The sequence below is a fragment of the Nilaparvata lugens genome, chromosome X (genome assembly GCF_014356525.2).
Source record: "Nilaparvata lugens isolate BPH chromosome X, ASM1435652v1, whole genome shotgun sequence".
Classification (NCBI taxonomy): Eukaryota; Metazoa; Arthropoda; class Insecta; order Hemiptera; family Delphacidae; genus Nilaparvata; species Nilaparvata lugens.
The window spans coordinates 75597541-75616136 of record NC_052518.1 but is presented as its reverse complement, the minus strand read 5'-3'; the positions used below and the strand labels follow the sequence as shown (position 1 = coordinate 75616136).

At 35.3% G+C, this 18596-nt stretch overlaps 1 protein-coding gene across 1 annotated transcript in view; it reads left to right on the top strand.

Moving 5' to 3' along the window:
• The window catches only part of LOC111046952 (beta-1,3-galactosyltransferase 1), a 69626-nt gene that overhangs the window by 39116 nt on the left and 11914 nt on the right, over positions 1-18596 (top strand). The window contains exons 2-3 of the mRNA XM_039441634.1: positions 14034-14405; positions 17271-17545. Of these exons, the coding sequence (XP_039297568.1) occupies positions 14034-14405; positions 17271-17545 (647 nt within the window). The remainder of the gene's footprint in view (positions 1-14033; positions 14406-17270; positions 17546-18596) is intronic.

Below are 18596 nucleotides of genomic sequence, written 5' to 3'. Positions count from 1 at the left end.
TTTGACAATGTCTGCTAACTCTTGCTTTCCCTTGCACTACCTAATAACGCATAGGTAAGCAAAGTATTGCTTTCCAAAACTTCAAGGTACCCCAATTTCAATATTTCTATACGTTTCAAGGTCCCCTAATTCCAAAAACATGGGGTTTGGATATTGGCCTGTGTGTGTTAGTGTCTCCATTCCTAATCAATCGGTTTACTTGAAATTTCAAGTAACAGGAAACGGCACGAAAAACTGACACTTAACTAATCACTGATGAATATTTCAAGGTTCAGAACAGAAGCTCAAAAAATAAAATATTTTTTCACTGTGGATGGTGCCCACATAAGCCCTTCTTGTTTGTGCGTCGGTAATGGGATGGATGATGATGATGAGAGATGAGTGGACTTGCAGATGGATTCCGAACCACTGTGTAGTGAGATTGCAGCTCATAACTGGTAATGGGATGGATGATGATGATGAGAGATGAGTGGACTTGCAGATGGATTCCGAACCACTGTGTAGTGAGATTGCAGCTCATAACTGGTAATGGGATGGATGATGATGATGAGAGATGAGTGGACTTGCAGATGGATTCCGAACCACTGTGTAGTGAGATTGCAGCTTATAACTGGTAATGGGATGGATGATGATGATGAGAGATGAGTGGACTTGCAGATGGATTCCGAACCACTGTGTAGTGAGATTGCAGCTCATAACTGGTAATGGGATGGATGATGATGATGAGAGATGAGTGGACTTGCAGATGGATTCCGAACCACTGTGTAGTGAGATTGCAGCTCATAACTGGTAATGGGATGGATGATGATGATGAGAGATGAGTGGACTTGCAGATGGATTCCGAACCACTGTGTAGTGAGATTGCAGCTCATAACTGGTAATGGGATGGATGATGATGATGAGAGATGAGTGGACTTGCAGATGGATTCCGAACCACTGTGTAGTGAGATTGCAGCTCATAACTGGTAATGGGATGGATGATGATGATGAGAGATGAGTGGACTTGCAGATGGATTCCGAACCACTGTGTAGTGAGATTGCAGCTTATAACTGGTAATGGGATGGATGATGATGATGAGAGATGAGTGGACTTGCAGATGGATTCCGAACCACTGTGTAGTGAGATTGCAGCTCATAACTGGTAATGGGATGGATGATGATGATGAGAGATGAGTGGACTTGCAGATGGATTCCGAACCACTGTGTAGTGAGATTGCAGCTCATAACTGGTAATGGGATGGATGATGATGATGAGAGATGAGTGGACTTGCAGATGGATTCCGAACCACTGTGTAGTGAGATTGCAGCTCATAACTGGTAATGGGATGGATGATGATGATGAGAGATGAGTGGACTTGCAGATGGATTCCGAACCACTGTGTAGTGAGATTGCAGCTCATAATGGTAATGGGATGGATGATGATGATGAGAGATGAGTGGACTTGCAGATGGATTCCGAACCACTGTGTAGTGAGATTGCAGCTTATAACTGGTAATGGGATGGATGATGATGATGAGAGATGAGTGGACTTGCAGATGGATTCCGAACCACTGTGTAGTGAGATTGCAGCTTATAACTGGTAATGGGATGGATGATGATGATGAGAGATGAGTGGACTTGCAGATGGATTCCGAACCACTGTGTAGTGAGATTGCAGCTCATAACTGGTAATGGGATGGATGATGATGATGAGAGATGAGTGGACTTGCAGATGGATTCCGAACCACTGTGTAGTGAGATTGCAGCTCATAACTGGTAATGGGATGGATGATGATGATGAGAGATGAGTGGACTTGCAGATGGATTCCGAAGTGTGTGTGTGTGTGTGTGTGTGTGTGTGTGTGTGTGTGTGTGTGTGTGTGTGTGTGTGTGTGTGTGTGTGTGTGTGTGTGTGTGTGTGTGTGTGTGTGTGTGTGTGTGTGTGTGTGTGTGTGTGTGTGTGTGTGTGTGTGTGTGTGTGTGTGTGTGTGTGTGTGTGTGTGTGTGTGTGTGTGTGTGTGTGTGTGTGTGTGTGTGTGTGTGTGTGTGTGTGTGTGTGTGTGTGTGTGTGTGTGTGTGTGTGTGTGTGTGTGTGTGTGTGTGTGTGTGTGTGTGTGTGTGTGTGTGTGTGTGTGTGTGTGTGTGTGTGTGTGTGTGTGTGTGTGTGTGTGTGTGTGTGTGTGTGTGTGTGTGTGTGTGTGTGTGTGTGTGTGTGTGTGTGTGTGTGTGTGTGTGTGTGTGTGTGTGTGTGTGTGTGTGTGTGTGTGTGTGTGTGTGTGTGTGTGTGTGTGTGTGTGTGTGTGTGTGTGTGTGTGTGTGTGTGTGTGTGTGTGTGTGTGTGTGTGTGTGTGTGTGTGTGTGTGTGTGTGTGTGTGTGTGTGTGTGTGTGTGTGTGTGTGTGTGTGTGTGTGTGTGTGTGTGTGTGTGTATGAGTGTATGTCTGTGAACACCATAACTCCAATCCTAATTCCGATTGACTTGAAATTTTAAACTCAAGGTCCTTAAACCATGAGGATCCGACAATAAGAAATTCAATAAAATTCAATTCAAGATGGCGGAAAAAATGGCGGATGATTACTAAAAAACCATGTTTTTCACGGTTTTCTCGAAAATGGCTCTAACGATTTTCTTCAAATTTATACCATGGATAGCTATTTATAAGCCCTATCAACTGACATGAGTCTCATTTCTGGGAAAATTGCAGGAGTTCCGTAATATTCTTGAGAAAAATGGCCGATAGTTACTAAAAAACCATGTTTTTCACGATTTTCTCAAAAATGACTTGACCGATTTTTTAAAATTCATACCCTGTATAGTTATTTATTAGCTCTATCAACTGGCATGAGTCTCCTTCCTGAGAAACTAATGGGGGGTCCACCCCATCCTAGAGAAATGGACTTTGTAACCTCCTCGTGCATGAGGTAGGTAGAGCAGTTTATAAAAAGAACACATAGTCGAGATATTTCATCTGTGTAACAGCTGTTTTGACGACTTTAGAAAAAAACATAGAATTTCACAATTTACACAAAGGAAAAAGAACTCTGAAAACGATTAAGTTATATATATACACATATACAGTAGTCTGATCGTAGTTTCAAATATGTTACCGCCAATCGTCATTACATTATTCCCCTAAATATTATTCTCGTTTGAGAATGAGGCTTACAGTTCAATGAGCAAGGAAAGTTGTGTGAGTGTACCACACCAGATTTTTCTTATACATTTCACTATGGTGTCAGTAATTTCAGTGCCGGTGAATAATATACTAAATTTCACATGAGATTTCATGAGTGGATAAAATAATTTTTCAAGCGTTAGCCAACTGTTGAACTTGGCCATCTTTTCCACTCTGCTGCATCTTTTCCACTCTGCTGCATTGCTTAATATTGTATTTGTAGGGATATAATTGGCCTTCTTCCAACATTGATATTTCCATTGATACGATTTGACAATGTCTGCTAACTCTTGCTTTCCCTTGCACTACCTAATAACGCATAGGTAAGCAAAGTATTGCTTTCCAAAACTTCAAGGTACCCCAATTTCAATATTTCTATACGTTTCAAGGTCCCCTAATTCCAAAAACATGGGGTTTGGATATTGGCCTGTGTGTGTTAGTGTCTCCATTCCTAATCAATCGGTTTACTTGAAATTTCAAGTAACAGGAAACGGCACGAAAAACTGACACTTAACTAATCACTGATGAATATTTCAAGGTTCAGAACAGAAGCTCAAAAAATAAAATATTTTTTCACTGTGGATGGTGCCCACATAAGCCCTTCTTGTTTGTGCGTCGGTAATGGGATGGATGATGATGATGAGAGATGAGTGGACTTGCAGATGGATTCCGAACCACTGTGTAGTGAGATTGCAGCTCATAACTGGTAATGGGATGGATGATGATGATGAGAGATGAGTGGACTTGCAGATGGATTCCGAACCACTGTGTAGTGAGATTGCAGCTCATAACTGTCAGTCAGCAGAACTGGCTTCAAGCAGACGGGAAAGCCGATAACACGGCTAGGACTCATTTGGCAAATACAGCAACACATTTCAACAAGTTTTCCTTCTAACTATGAAAATCACTGAACTCGGGCCTTTATCCATATTTGAACAATGAATAGTGTTTAAGTTATTAGTGGACAGAATAATGCAATATCATATTATTACAAAAATGTTTCTTTCTCTTATCTAACAGTCCATACTTACTCCACATTCAGAGTAGGATACGCCACAAACTATTCCGATCACATGCGATTCAAGATACTTGTGAAAAGAGTCATATTTTGTAAAAGACAATGGTTTTTCTGAATTGGCTTCATCGATTCTGATAAAACTCCACAGTCCCTTATAAACTTCATGAATGCCAAAAGTGGCATGTCTTCCTAAATTTTGAGAATTGTTTTGTTTTCAGGAATTTTGAGTTCCGCTCCAACGCTAAACATTTTAAATTTTTATATTGTATTTTCGCGCTATAGATACATTTTCATGAGTGTCAACGCTTATTTATACTATTTATGGACGAAAAAGTAACCATTATTTGAAAACTCACCAAGAACTTGAAAACTGAAATGTAATTATTGAAAAAGTGATAGATGAAAATAAATAATGAAAATATTGGATGAAACGTAATACGAGATAGTACTGTTGCTATGAATTATTTCATTTTTTGAAAAAAGCGCGACTAGTTTATTATTATCTATGATTAGATTCTCTAATCTAGTTAATGTTCTCGAACATTCCTAATAAGTTTTGTTAATTCATAATAATTGACAGAACTAGTTATTCAAGTTTTTGTCTTTAGTGTAAAATCGTTAGAAATTTAAATGCTCATAATTATAGATGATGATGAGAGATGAGTGGACTTGCAGATGGATTCCGAACCACTGTGTAGTGAGATTGCAGCTCATAACTGGTAATGGGATGGATGATGATGATGAGAGATGAGTGGACTTGCAGATGGATTCCGAACCACTGTGTAGTGAGATTGCAGCTCATAACTGGTAATGGGATGGATGATGATGATGAGAGATGAGTGGACTTGCAGATGGATTCCGAACACTGTGTAGTGAGATTGCAGCTCATAACTGTCAGTCAGCAGAACTGGCTTCAAGCAGACGGGAAAGCCGATAACACGGCTAGGACTCATTTGGCAAATACAGCAACACATTTCAACAAGTTTTCCTTCTAACTATGAAAATCACTGAACTCGGGCCTTTATCCATATTTGAACAATGAATAGTGTTTAAGTTATTAGTGGACAGAATAATGCAATATCATATTATTACAAAAATGTTTCTTTCTCTTATCTAACAGTCCATACTTACTCCACATTCAGAGTAGGATACGCCACAAACTATTCCGATCACATGCGATTCAAGATACTTGTGAAAAGAGTCATATTTTGTAAAAGACAATGGTTTTTCTGAATTGGCTTCATCGATTCTGATAAAACTCCACAGTCCCTTATAAACTTCATGAATGCCAAAAGTGGCATGTCTTCCTAAATTTTGAGAATTGTTTTGTTTTCAGGAATTTTGAGTTCCGCTCCAACGCTAAACATTTTAAATTTTATATTGTATTTTCGCGCTATAGATACATTTTCATGAGTGTCAACGCTTATTTATACTATTTATGGACGAAAAAGTAACCATTATTTGAAAACTCACCAAGAACTTGAAAACTGAAATGTAATTATTGAAAAAGTGATAGATGAAAATAAATAATGAAAATATTGGATGAAACGTAATACGAGATAGTACTGTTGCTATGAATTATTTCATTTTTTGAAAAAAGCGCGACTAGTTTATTATTATCTATGATTAGATTCTCTAATCTAGTTAATGTTCTCGAACATTCCTAATAAGTTTTGTTAATTCATAATAATTGACAGAACTAGTTATTCAAGTTTTTGTCTTTAGTGTAAAATCGTTAGAAATTTAAATGCTCATAATTATAGATTATTATAAGTAAAAATGGAAACTATGTATCAGTATCAGTTACGTAACGTTCGTTTGGATTTTTTGTTGGATTCCTGAAATTAGGCAGAAGAGAAGTTTGGATTTTGTTTCTCATTTCCAACTGTGATGAAATAGTTATTTGTGCAACTAGTGCGCAAAGTGACAGTTTGCTGCACCGAAAGAAACGTTTACGCCCGAGCCGTAGGCGAGGGCGGAATGGTTTCTTGAGTGCAGCAGAGGAACTTTGCGCACGTATTTCACATTAAGTTTTTCCTACAGTTACCATTGAATATTAAAAGTGGGTAATTATGGGTAAAATTGCCTGAAATGCATCAAATGTTTTTCTGTGTAATTTTATTATTGATAAAAACCTTAATCCTAAAATCCTAAAGTCCTCGTTGTCCTTGGTTATAATATATAATGAATAATAATTAGCGCGTTGCATCTCTGCTCACTATAGCAGCCACAGCAGTCACTGTTACCAACTTCATTTTGATTTTGCTGCACTGTTGCTCCATATAACCTACTAAGTATTTTGCGTTGCCATGTTGCAAATCTGGAGTGCAGAAAAATTTTCCCCGCACTAGAGCGGAAAAGTGATTTTTTGCGTTCTGTAATCAGTGCAGCAATGGCCACTTTTCAACGTAACTGTAGGAAAAAGTAAATATTTATATTGACTACGAAAATAGCGTTTGTAGCATACGAGATTTTGCCATATTTCAATAATTATGTTTTTAGTTTTTTTAAAGCTATAGCGTTCAACAGCGAGTGAAAATGATGGAATTGTATTATGAAAATAGTAATCAATATTTTAAAGATAGGAAAAGCTTACTGAAAAACCCTGTAGTTTCCCGAACTGTACTTATGATGTGCTTGTTTTTCAACTGAAACATATGGATTGCAAGTTTTTGGCATAGCTGTTGAAGAAAATAAAATTATCCATGTTTTCATTTTTAAAGTAATATACCACATATCTCTGGTGTTCTTTGCATCAACTTTATGCAAAGATAAATTTGATATGATTCAATACTATTAGGTTTTACTGAACTGCAACAACTGTCTTTTCCAAAAACAATTTGGTTTCACAAGTATTTTTCACTATATAGGGTTTTTTCATTAAGGACTTCTTAACTTTGACATTTGATTGAGGCCGTCTTGTTGAAGCTACAGGTGTCCAATTGGTTCTTATCTATTCTCTATGTCTTGCTGAATTACAATGAAGCTATAGCGTTCAACAGCGAGTGAAAATGATGGAATTGAACTATCAAAATAGTAATCAATATTTTAAAGATAAGTTTACTGAAAAACCCTGTAGTTTCCCGAACTGTTTTTATGATGTGCTTGTTTTTCAACTGAAACATATAGATTCCCAGTTTTTGGCATAGCTGTTCCATTGATTGATAAGCTCCATTTGGGATAAGGGATTTCATATAAATTTCAATTTTTATGATCAGTTTGGAATTGGGAAAATAATTATTGGCTCCATGCACCGATGCAACCTCGCAAAACAAAGAGGAATGAGAATCAATGCCACCATAACAAAAGGAAGGAAAAACTATCGCTATTCTTCTCAACAAAAGGACGGAAACGTTGACCGGGGTTTATTCAAACTCAACTCAGACATCCGCATGTTCTGGACTAACGTCTATATCTACACTTCAGTATCCATCTGATAAATATTGGTTCATTGGGTAATTCTAAAAGTGCTGTTATCACTCAGTAACATTTGAATTTTAACTTCAGTTTCACATACGACATGGTCATCTCAATTGGAATATTTCTTCTAATTAGTTGATTATTTTATCAGTATAAAACAGAATATTCAAATCGGTTTATTCAAATTATCAGTCTGTTGAATATTCAAATACATGGTAGTTGAAAAAATAATTCTATAGTACCCTTTAAAAAAACATTTTTATTTAAAATACAATGACAACTAATTTCGGAATGTTGAATCCATTATCAAGTTTTTCTTGAAATACGTTGCTAGAAAACATGTACATGCTAATATTTTAGGGTCATTCAAGGCCACTTATTTTGGAAGTCTACTTTGTAATTTAAAATTGATTACTTCAAACAATAGAAATTGGCATTGTGTGATAAATAAAGACGCCCTCTTCATTTTCACAAATAAGATAATTTGATTTAGACGATCGTCTGTCACATACTGTATATGGGTGTAAGAACCGCCTTCACCACTCCGACTTTTGGTTGAATTTATAGGATCTGAAATGATGTGGATAACTAAATGAAATGACCTCACATGTCTCACAACTGTTTGAGAACAGAACAAAAGTCTCAGCAGACCGACGTGTACACAAGAAAGGGGTCTGCAGATCTGGGCTTATTTAGGCCGATAATGTGGTTTACTCTTATTTGGATGCAGAGACGGGAAGAAGGGGGGGTACAGGAAAGAACAGTATAATTAACATTATTGCATAATATTGAAACTGGGATGCTGCTAATCAGCTCATCTACTCCGCTTACCGATTTTAATAATATGTGCATATATTTTTCTATATTCATCATCTAAGATATTGCTTATAATTTATCATTGTTGAAACTTTAAATTTTATCTTTTGTCATGTAAAAGCTGTATACCGTGATATTCATATTGTGTTACTTCAATTCTAACAAATCGTTTCTTCTCTGAATTCAATTAACTCTTCGTATCAAGTTATATGTAAATATTATTTTTTTTTTGTGCCAAGTTATGTTTTATTAGAACTCTTTCCTCACACACACACATACATGACTATGTGGGGGAAATTCACAAGTGCTGTTTATTCTTTTATTCATGTACTGTATAATGAATTTATATTTATATTTGATTAACATGTATCCATACTGATCAAGAGAATAAAAAATGCATATGGAACATGAACGACCCCACACTGTATTAACTCAGGGGTTGTTTAAAACAATATTTTTCCACTATTTTCAGTTATATATTGTAATGTAATGTATTTTGGAAGAATAAAGTTCAATTTCAATTTGTGAATAAAACTTCATTGATAGCTGGATTTGATAGCTCATATTATTAAGCTCTTCTAATGTGGAAACATAATACTAGCCGTATGTAGAAACTTGTGTATACTTATACTATGTGGAAACATAAATACTTAGCATAATTACTTATGCTCTCACTTCGGTAGTCTCACGTCTCTTCAGCAGTATTTAGAATTCTCAGTGACTTCTATTGTGACACTGAATGGATATACGAGTGGAACTTGGAATTACTATCCCACCGTTGGTCAATGGGTTAGAGCCCTTTTGTTAGACTGTATAAACATGTGTTTTCTTGTAAATATGTATTGAGTTGGAAATGATGAAATGAAATTCGAAATTATGAATTTACTGCCGCCCGTGAGAATAGTGGGTTTTATATGATTTGAATAAATATGGAGTCGTATTAGAGTGTGGTGGCATCAAACAGTTGGTAGGAGACAACGAGACATTCTGGCCTATTTATAAACAGAAGGCCACACAATATGAGCTGGATGATGGTTGTATCTAGTCCTAGTGATACGACACGCGGTCTTCTCTGTTCAGCTTCTGGCGCTCAGATATAAATAGAATGAACAGCAAACCTATTAGCAAGGCCAGCCTCTCGTCTGCGACGACAATATATACAGTAATTGGAAGGAGCTCTTCAGACTACCGATAATTGGCAACTTGGGCTTCTTGCTACCGAAGACGCTAATGAATCAACTCTCTATCATTCACCCTCTCCTTCTCTTCAGGCCACTAATCAATTATTGATTGACTGCGCGTTGAATTTCAGACGATGATTTGAATAAGGGGCAAGCTACAAAGTTCAACTCAAATATCTTGCATTTGCAGGGTTATTGATTTGCTCCTCCTTCGATCAATAAGAGTTCGGCTGCGTGAGTGTAAACATGTGTATTCAAAGAGAAAGTTGACTTGAGCTGTCAGGGTACAAGTCTGTTGGAAATTCTTGCGAATTTGTTCTCTTCTAATCATGATTTTCCTCTCAGTTGATTGTGCTTGGAGATATTTGTCATTATTATTTACTAACCCCCTGTTTCAAATTGATCTGTTGATGAACTAAGAGAAATACGTTTATTGAGTAGTAAGTGGTTTTCTCCTACTTCATTTCATGAAAAACTTTGAAAAAGAAATGTTTACTTTTACACTTATTATTACTATTATCAATATTATCATCATCTTATTACTTTATCACGCATTTGCGGATGATATAAATGAGAAGAGGGACATTGACATGCTACCTCCTCCTCAGCATTATTATTATTTATCATTTTATTCATCACATGAAAAGTGATTGTTTATTGCAGTCAAAGTCGGCCTTTGGCAAGACTTTGGTGCATTACTAAACTGAAATGTTCAAAAATAATCTCACAATGGATGCTGTGCTGAGAACAACTGCTTTTTCCATGGCATATTTTGCACTTTTTGATATTCCCATCTGACAAAGATTTGCTGACACTTTTCTAGTTACAACTACAACCGTAGAGAAAAAGACAGGAACAATTGTGACCTTTTCTTGCATCCAGACATCCTTAATCTCAGCAACCAAGGGAAGGTACTTGAAGATCTTTTCATTATAATACTGGTCCAAGTTGTGGCAGCATGGTATGTCAACATCTATTAGTGTTGTTCCCTTGGCTACCGTATCCATGATGATGATATCTGGCCTATTATGAGCAACTGTTCTGTCTATCAGCACCGACCGATCCCAGTATAACTTTGTGTCTCATTCTTCAAGATTGGGGATGGCTTGTACGATTAGTTATTATTATTCTAAGTGTTGATGAAGGAACTAGTGTCCGAAAGCGCTACACTAATGTAAGTAGAAGCTAATAGCTTTTATTTATAAATACCTGACTGCTATGTCGTAATTAATTGTTCAAAGTGATTATTTAACAAGCAGTTCGTAATGGAATCAAACATTGAAGAGTATTATTATTTGATTTTTATGCTTTTCATATATTAATTAACATAAGACTTGATTGTTCTGAAATTATGATCAATTTGATGGTTATAGTCCCCCAAAACTCGAAAACGAATCTACATTACTTCATATTAACCCTTCAGAGCCTGGCGTGATCATATGATCACAGGGAACAGCGTCAAGAAAATTTGCTTGTAAAAATTAAAGGGATTTTTATTATTTCTGAGTTAGTATGCATGACATGCCGGTCCCTGTACAATAATTATTGCTACAAAATACATTTCTAAAAAAAATTGTACATCATACGTACAAAAGAGTAAGCCTATTAATAATCAATCTATTATTAAAAAGAGAACGACAATACAAGGAAAAATCATGAAATAATAATTCTTATTCATTTTCATTAATTGTGCATTTTAATGCGTGATTATTGTTGACTGTACACTGAACAACAATACGTTTGCATAATACCGTGTCGTAGTGATAACACGTATTTCGAATTGGATTTAGAAAGTTCCCAGATTTGGTTCAGAATCAGCAAGCGTTCGAGGATAATTCTAATTTCCAGACTTACAAAAAATCTACTTTAAAATTCCAAAGTTTCATATAGGGTTAAATTCTGTTCGTATTCGTATTCTTCAGAGCACGATTTCGTTGAAAGGACTACCTTACAACATGAGAGGGCCAGATTTCTATTCTTTTTTCATCTCCCCTCAAACACTGTATCACTCCCCCTTCAGTTCAATTCAGAGGCTAGCAGTGTGTTCATGGCTCATGAACCTTCCTCTTTTGATAAAATATGTCCAAGGGCTCGCTAGCCCCATTCCTCCTTCTCTTGGGACTCGCATTATAGTATACTATGTTCAATCACATTTGATGTTACCACAAACCATAGAATGAGATGAATGCAAAAAAGTTCAGCACGAGGGGATACTGTTCTCAATGCAGCCAAGTATTTTGGTTCATATAAAAATCGCCATAATCATTATTAGTGTTCTTTCGTTAAACACTCTATAAACTTTAACATATGACTTTTTCAAAATATTCACAAGTAGAGTCTTGTTCTAGCTAGGCGACAAACAAACCAAGTAAATGTACAATTCGATGTGACTAACCAGTCACGTACAGTATTAGCTAGTTTTGAGTGGACAATCTTTTTATCTTGATATGTTTCAATTTCTCACGAGAAATGTGGTCAGAGTGTCATACAATTTACTATACTATATTACTATAAAAAAATGAAATTGAATGATTCAATGTTGAATTGATTGGTTGAATAGCGATAGGATTCATTGAAATAAATATACATGCTTATTCTGAAAGATGAAGCAATCTTTATAATTCTTATTTAAGCACAATTCAAAATGAAAAATCTTTTTGATAATGGAAGAGGGAGATTCTTTGCTTTTCTTACACAATTAATGTAGATAGTCTGTTGGAAGGCTAACATGGGTGTGTTAATGTCGTTTTTCTACACACGAGAAAATGTTGGCCTATTTATTGAGTACGTCATCAAGTTTGAGTTCGAACCTTTTTATAGATTTGACCAGTGAACCTAGTGTAGGACTCTCCGTACTAAATGAGCTACTTCAATGGAAGTATAGCATTAAATTTTAAAAGCAATGTTCAACTTTACAGCGGAGAGTTCTCACCTGAAATATTAGAACATACTTTAAAGGAAAAGTTCTCTTATAATGAACTGATGTGAACTGTTACATTTGTCAAACAGTTACACAATATTTGATAGAGGAAACTTTGTAGAGCATGGCAGCTGCATTCTCATTACACGTAACGTGCTTTTTCCTCGTATTAGACTTTGAAAATTGACTTATCTCCCAAGGGATGTTCGTGCACGGTAACAGAACTTCCCCAAAATTCAGAAACTCATTTATATTATAAGGAACTCTCAACAGTGCTGGATTAAACATCTGAAATAATTTGATGGCTCACTACTTGGCGATTATTCAATAAGTACAGGCTTTATAAAATTATTATCAACTAACATATGAAACCCACTGGAATATCTTTATAAACTTAAGAAAATGAATAGGCCTAATATTATAGTAAAATAACGATAAGTGTAGCCAGACCTTATAGTGTTAGTGAGGTATCATAAGATGTACAGATCACAAACACATGACCTTTTTCACTTTTGCAAAGTGCTTATTGTTTATGTTCTTTGTCGATGTTAATGTGACTAGTGATTTATAGGAACGGTTAGCAAGTATTCAAGTAACTCACGCGTATGTTATCATTACAATGCGCTTAAATCATCATTAACGCTACTATTGACACTGTTGATGAATTGCATGACAAAATGTTGTTTAAACGGCAGGTATTGTACCTTATAGAAAGCATACACGAGTTACACCCTCCCTATGATTGATTGTACGGAACATGGGAAACTATTTAGTTAATACCATCGAGAACAAAATACAACTCCAAGACAATCTTATTATTACTACAAATAAATTATAAATTAAACAAATTATAAATAATAAAATTACTCCATTCACACTTGATTTGTCAATAATTAACTGTAATGTGTACTGTATTTATGTGTATATAAATAAATATATTAAATTTAAACTTTTTATTTTTTCACATTAAACCTACAGGTATGAATTACATAAGGAACTTAGACAGTTTTATCAAGAATCGTATAAACGTTTAATATGAATATCAAATCAAATCCATAGCCGAGTTTTTTCCAATTGTGTCTTCAGTAATTTAATCTAGTTTCTTAATTCAGCAAGGTCGGTTAGTAGCGAATACACGTTTATACGATCCTAGATGAAACCACAAAGGTAAAAGTTGTATGTTGTTAGGTGAGGAGTACGTGGAGGCCATGCATAGCCAGCCCTGTTATGGAGGCACATGAAGGCAGCTCGGCTATCCTTTGGATCCGATCACGATTCACTCATATATACATATATTTGGGTGACTTTGGGCTGTTGAAATGTGGCAGTCACTGAAAACATCGAAATACCACCTTTAGAATGTTTTATCGATAATTTTATACATTGTTTTGTGAGAGATTATTGTGTTTTCTTATATGATGTGATAATTTCACGGCGTTGTTTTTTTTTTCTTTGTATGTGAAATGTGTGTGGAATCAATAAATTGACTAGCAATTAAGTAAATGATGTGTTTTTTGTTTCAGATGTTCCGCAGCACGGAGCGGAGATGTGTGCGCTATCTGCTATTTTGTCTGCTGAGCATATGTTTTCTGCTAGCGCTATATTCGCCCATCTATCAGCAGGCAGAACAACACGAGAGCATGGTGCACGGATGGGAAGTGAATGTGAGCAGGGATTCACGACTCTACGTGCAGCCAGACAACTCGACTGCCATCATCGCTGCCAGCCAAATATGCCACACTCCAAACATGCCTCTCTTCCTGCTAGTCATCATCTGCTCCGCTGTTCCTCATTTGGAGAGGCGCAATGCCATCCGCGAAACGTGGGCCTCTAATCTGGGTCCCGAAGTTAAGGTGGCATTCCTACTTGGTCATACCGAAAACGCTACTCTTCAGGTAATCATAATCTGTCAATTCAAAACAAGTAGCGACAATACAACTCCAAGGTTGATGATACATCGTGTATCATCTGTCATAATACATCGTGTTTCGGATGGACCCGTTAATTCCTCGGTCCCGGCTGCCTAAAAAGCAGTCGTTAGGACATGTCAGAGGCCCTGAAATTGTTCAGTTGCGACCTGAAAACTGACACCAGACCTGAGCCAGCCAGGTTACTCGATATTATTATTATTATTATCTGTCAGAAAATAAGATTCTTTATTCGTATGAGTGATTAGCTAAACTGGAAGCTGCGTGTGGAAACCTTGTCCTACAAAAAGAGTCGCTCTCAAGAAAGAGTGATTGATCCAATTTAATTTGGGAGGCAAACCAACAATATTAAACTACATTAACTTTTTGGTAAAAATTAAGTAAGATTAACATAATTTTCAAATTCCTTATAGGTTTACAAAACGATCTCAAAAAGACTACAAGATAAATCCAAGAAGAAAATTACTATAAATCTTTTAAAATTACAGAATGGTTACAAAGAATATAAAAGACAAAAATAAAAGATGCTAATATCTCTAGTCAATTCAATAGGAATTAATTTCATATAAAGCTAAATTAAACACGACTATTAAATCTCCATAGGTGAGCTTTTGATTTAACACACATTTTGAAATAAGTCTATACTTAATTTTTTACTTTCACGACTTCTCATCATTATTTACACAATGTTTAGAACATACTGTGAATCTATAATTGAAAACACTTTCTGTTGTCAAATCCATTTAATTCATCAACTTGAAGGACAGCTGTACGAAAATTACAGTTCTGCAACTTTGTTTGATTAAGTTGATTTGACAACAAAAAGAGTGTTCTCCGATTATGGATAAGTTCTACAAATATGTATTTAACAAAGTTTACAACATGTATATCTTGCTGTGAACTATTATAAATAATTAAACTGACTGCTCATATAATATTTTATTTGATGCCCACTGATAACATACAGTTTCACTCAAGTTGCGGATTCTCTATTCTCTCGTTCCTATAGTTCAATAGTGAATATAAGCTGAAGGAAACATTACTCAACGCCATCTTCATCTGCAAAACGCATATTTTTTTATCATTCGCACATGCATCATTCTTCGATCCAACTCTTTTTACAAAGCTGCGTAGCACCCTACCTCACTCAATTCAATAATCAGTCTTCATTTATGTAGAGTCTTTGTCTACTTTTATGTCAAATCAGATTAATGTGGACTGTGATCCAATTAACAACTATCTCACGCTCAATTCACTTGCAGACAATCATGTTCATGTGGCACTGAACATGAAGTTTTTAGAGGTTTCTGAAAAAATTGAGTTTAGAAAAACTAAAGTTGAGGATGTTAATAGTTAAGGATGGCATACTAGATGACCTCGAGTAGAGATCTCGAATGAGATCAATAACTATAAAAAAATTGAAAAATGAAGAATAGTTTGCATGTGGGTGTGGGTGATAGAGGCATTAATAACTCCAGTCTAGCAGCTTTTTACAAGTGGAATGGCATTTTCACATGTGGTAATGCACATGTGTGTGTTTATCAGCAAGGCAAGATATTTTTTTACACTGTTCAATGTTCTCAAGAAGTACAAAAATGTTTCACAATCTCTACAGTCTTAAATATTGGACTTTCATGAAATTTAATTTTACTCTTAAGCTTTTTTGAACACATTTGTAAGCCCTTCACTATATTCATGGATTACAAGACTAATGAGATCTTAGTAGCATTTTACAGTAGTCCCTACAATATTGCTTTATAGATATTCTCATCTTGTAGACTGGTGTGATGATAATACAGTGGACTCCGGTTACAACGTCTCCGGTTAGAGCGCGAATCCGGTTATAGTGCTCTTACAAGACAGGACCGGCCAATATCCCGTATAATTATGTGTATTTCGGATCCTTTTATAACGTGGTGTATCTCCGGATATAGCGCTGTTTCCATAGCTTTATTGTTGCTCTCATGAGTGAAATTCTACAAAATATACTATTATTAAACAATTCATCAGTGACTGGACAAAAGTGCCATTTATGGAATAGTTAAGAGCCTCTCCCACCTCTTGGAATTCCCTATTATAACCAGTTTGTATTGTGTCAATCACCATTCCATCTTTCCCTCATTCACTCTTTCCCTCTCTGTTACTGTTCTGAAAAGACTTTGGACATTGTCAGTAGACTGACAGTGGTGTTCATGATTTTGAAGCATATTATGAAGTGAAAGAGGAATTTTTGAAGCCTCGAACTCTTTCTCAGGCTTTCAAACAAGTGAAACAAATGATTTCTTTTCATGAGTGTAGGAGAGAATGAGAGTGATGACATGATACTGTAAATTTGTATGAGATTTCAAGTAGCTTAGAAAGTGTTCAGTATATAAAATAAGAATGGCATAGTAATTTAAATAGTTGTTTAGTGCTTGATTGTCTTATAACCCATTTCCACTGTTGATAAATGGCAACACTGGTTATAGCGCTGCTCCGGCTATAGCGCTGCTCCGGTTATAGCGCTGATCCGGCTATAGCGCTGCTCCGGTTATAGCGCTGCTCCGGTTATAGCGCTCAGAACCGGATGGTCCCTTCAACCGCGTTGTAACCGGAGTCTACTGTATAATGATTAAATTATATATTCTCAAATCCACTTTCATTGTTCAAGGTTGTATTTTCATGGAAAATAAATAATTGAATTTGTTGAGTAATTCTATCGACAACTGTAGGTATTCTGCAACTTCTATCTTAGCTTGTTAATATAGCTGTTTTCCATACACTTACTTCTGTTTCACTCAGTTACTATTCATTTTGTGAGCGATCTATATTTTTATTATCATCTGTTGGCAGGCAAAAATCGAAGAAGAGAGTTCGCTAACAAAAGATGTGATACAAGAAAACTTCATAGATTCATACAACAACCTAACTGTGAAAAGTGTGATGATGTTGAAATGGGTGCAGAGCTATTGCGATTCTATCAGTTTTGTTATGAAGACAGATGACGATATGTTTGTAAATCTTCCTGCTTTAGTTGCTCTCCTAAAGTCAACCACAAGAACCACCAATCTTCTTCTTGGATCTCTTATTTGTCGGGCAAAACCAATTTTGGACACTAGTAGTAAATGGTAAGTCTCAGTTATAATATTCAATAAATATTTCAAATTTTGGGGTTTGAACTAAACATTCAATTTTCGAATATCGTATAAATGAATAAATATGTGAAAAATATTAATGATCAGAATGCTATCGATCAAAACCTTTATAAACTTCAAGTTATTCCAATCCCTCTTCAAGAGCGAAATATATACCACATAAGGATTCGAGTAAAAGTAATTCATTCAAAATAATTATTGCTCTGCTTGACTATTCACTCAATTATTTTGAACAATTGATTTATTTAGCTGGATAACCATTCAGTAGTTATCCTCTTCTACAATACCGATAGACTAATGATGCAATAAAAATAGTAAAATTGACAATAGAATAAATTTGTACTTGTTTTACGCCAAATCAATTTCGATTCAAACATTAAAAATATATTAAACAGGAACAGCCTGTTCTGGTTCAAACTGTTATGTGCCTCCTTAAAATCAAGTATTTTATGCCATCTCACTCTTAAGGCTGTGAAAAAGGCTTGAAAAAATTTTACTGGTGATATTTTTCAAACTTTTTGATTTGTATCCTATCAAACTAAAAAAGTTTTCTCAGGATTTTTTTCCGATCATAGCTTTTTGAGATATATGAGCGTTTAAATTTTCAAGTGATTGAAAATAAATAAATTCTAATGCAATTTTGTTATTTTTGATCATATTTTAGTATATTCATATGATTTTATAAACTAGGACTGTAAATTTTGGATTTAAATTTGCATGTTTCTATCAAAAATTGGGTTATTGATGTCTAATTGAATTAAATTTATTATTTTATCTCTGTTCAATTTTTCCGCCGCATAAATATTAAATTCTTCTTTAACATTCAGTTTTCCAATTTTATTACCATAATTTAGTATTTATAAATTTAAATATTTAGTAAATTTAAATTTAAAGTATAATATTAAATTAATATAAATTTAAATTTAAGTATTTAGTAAATTTAAATCCAAAAGTTACAGTCCTAGTTTATAATATCATATGAATATACCAAAACATATTATTATATTATATTATTCATTTATTC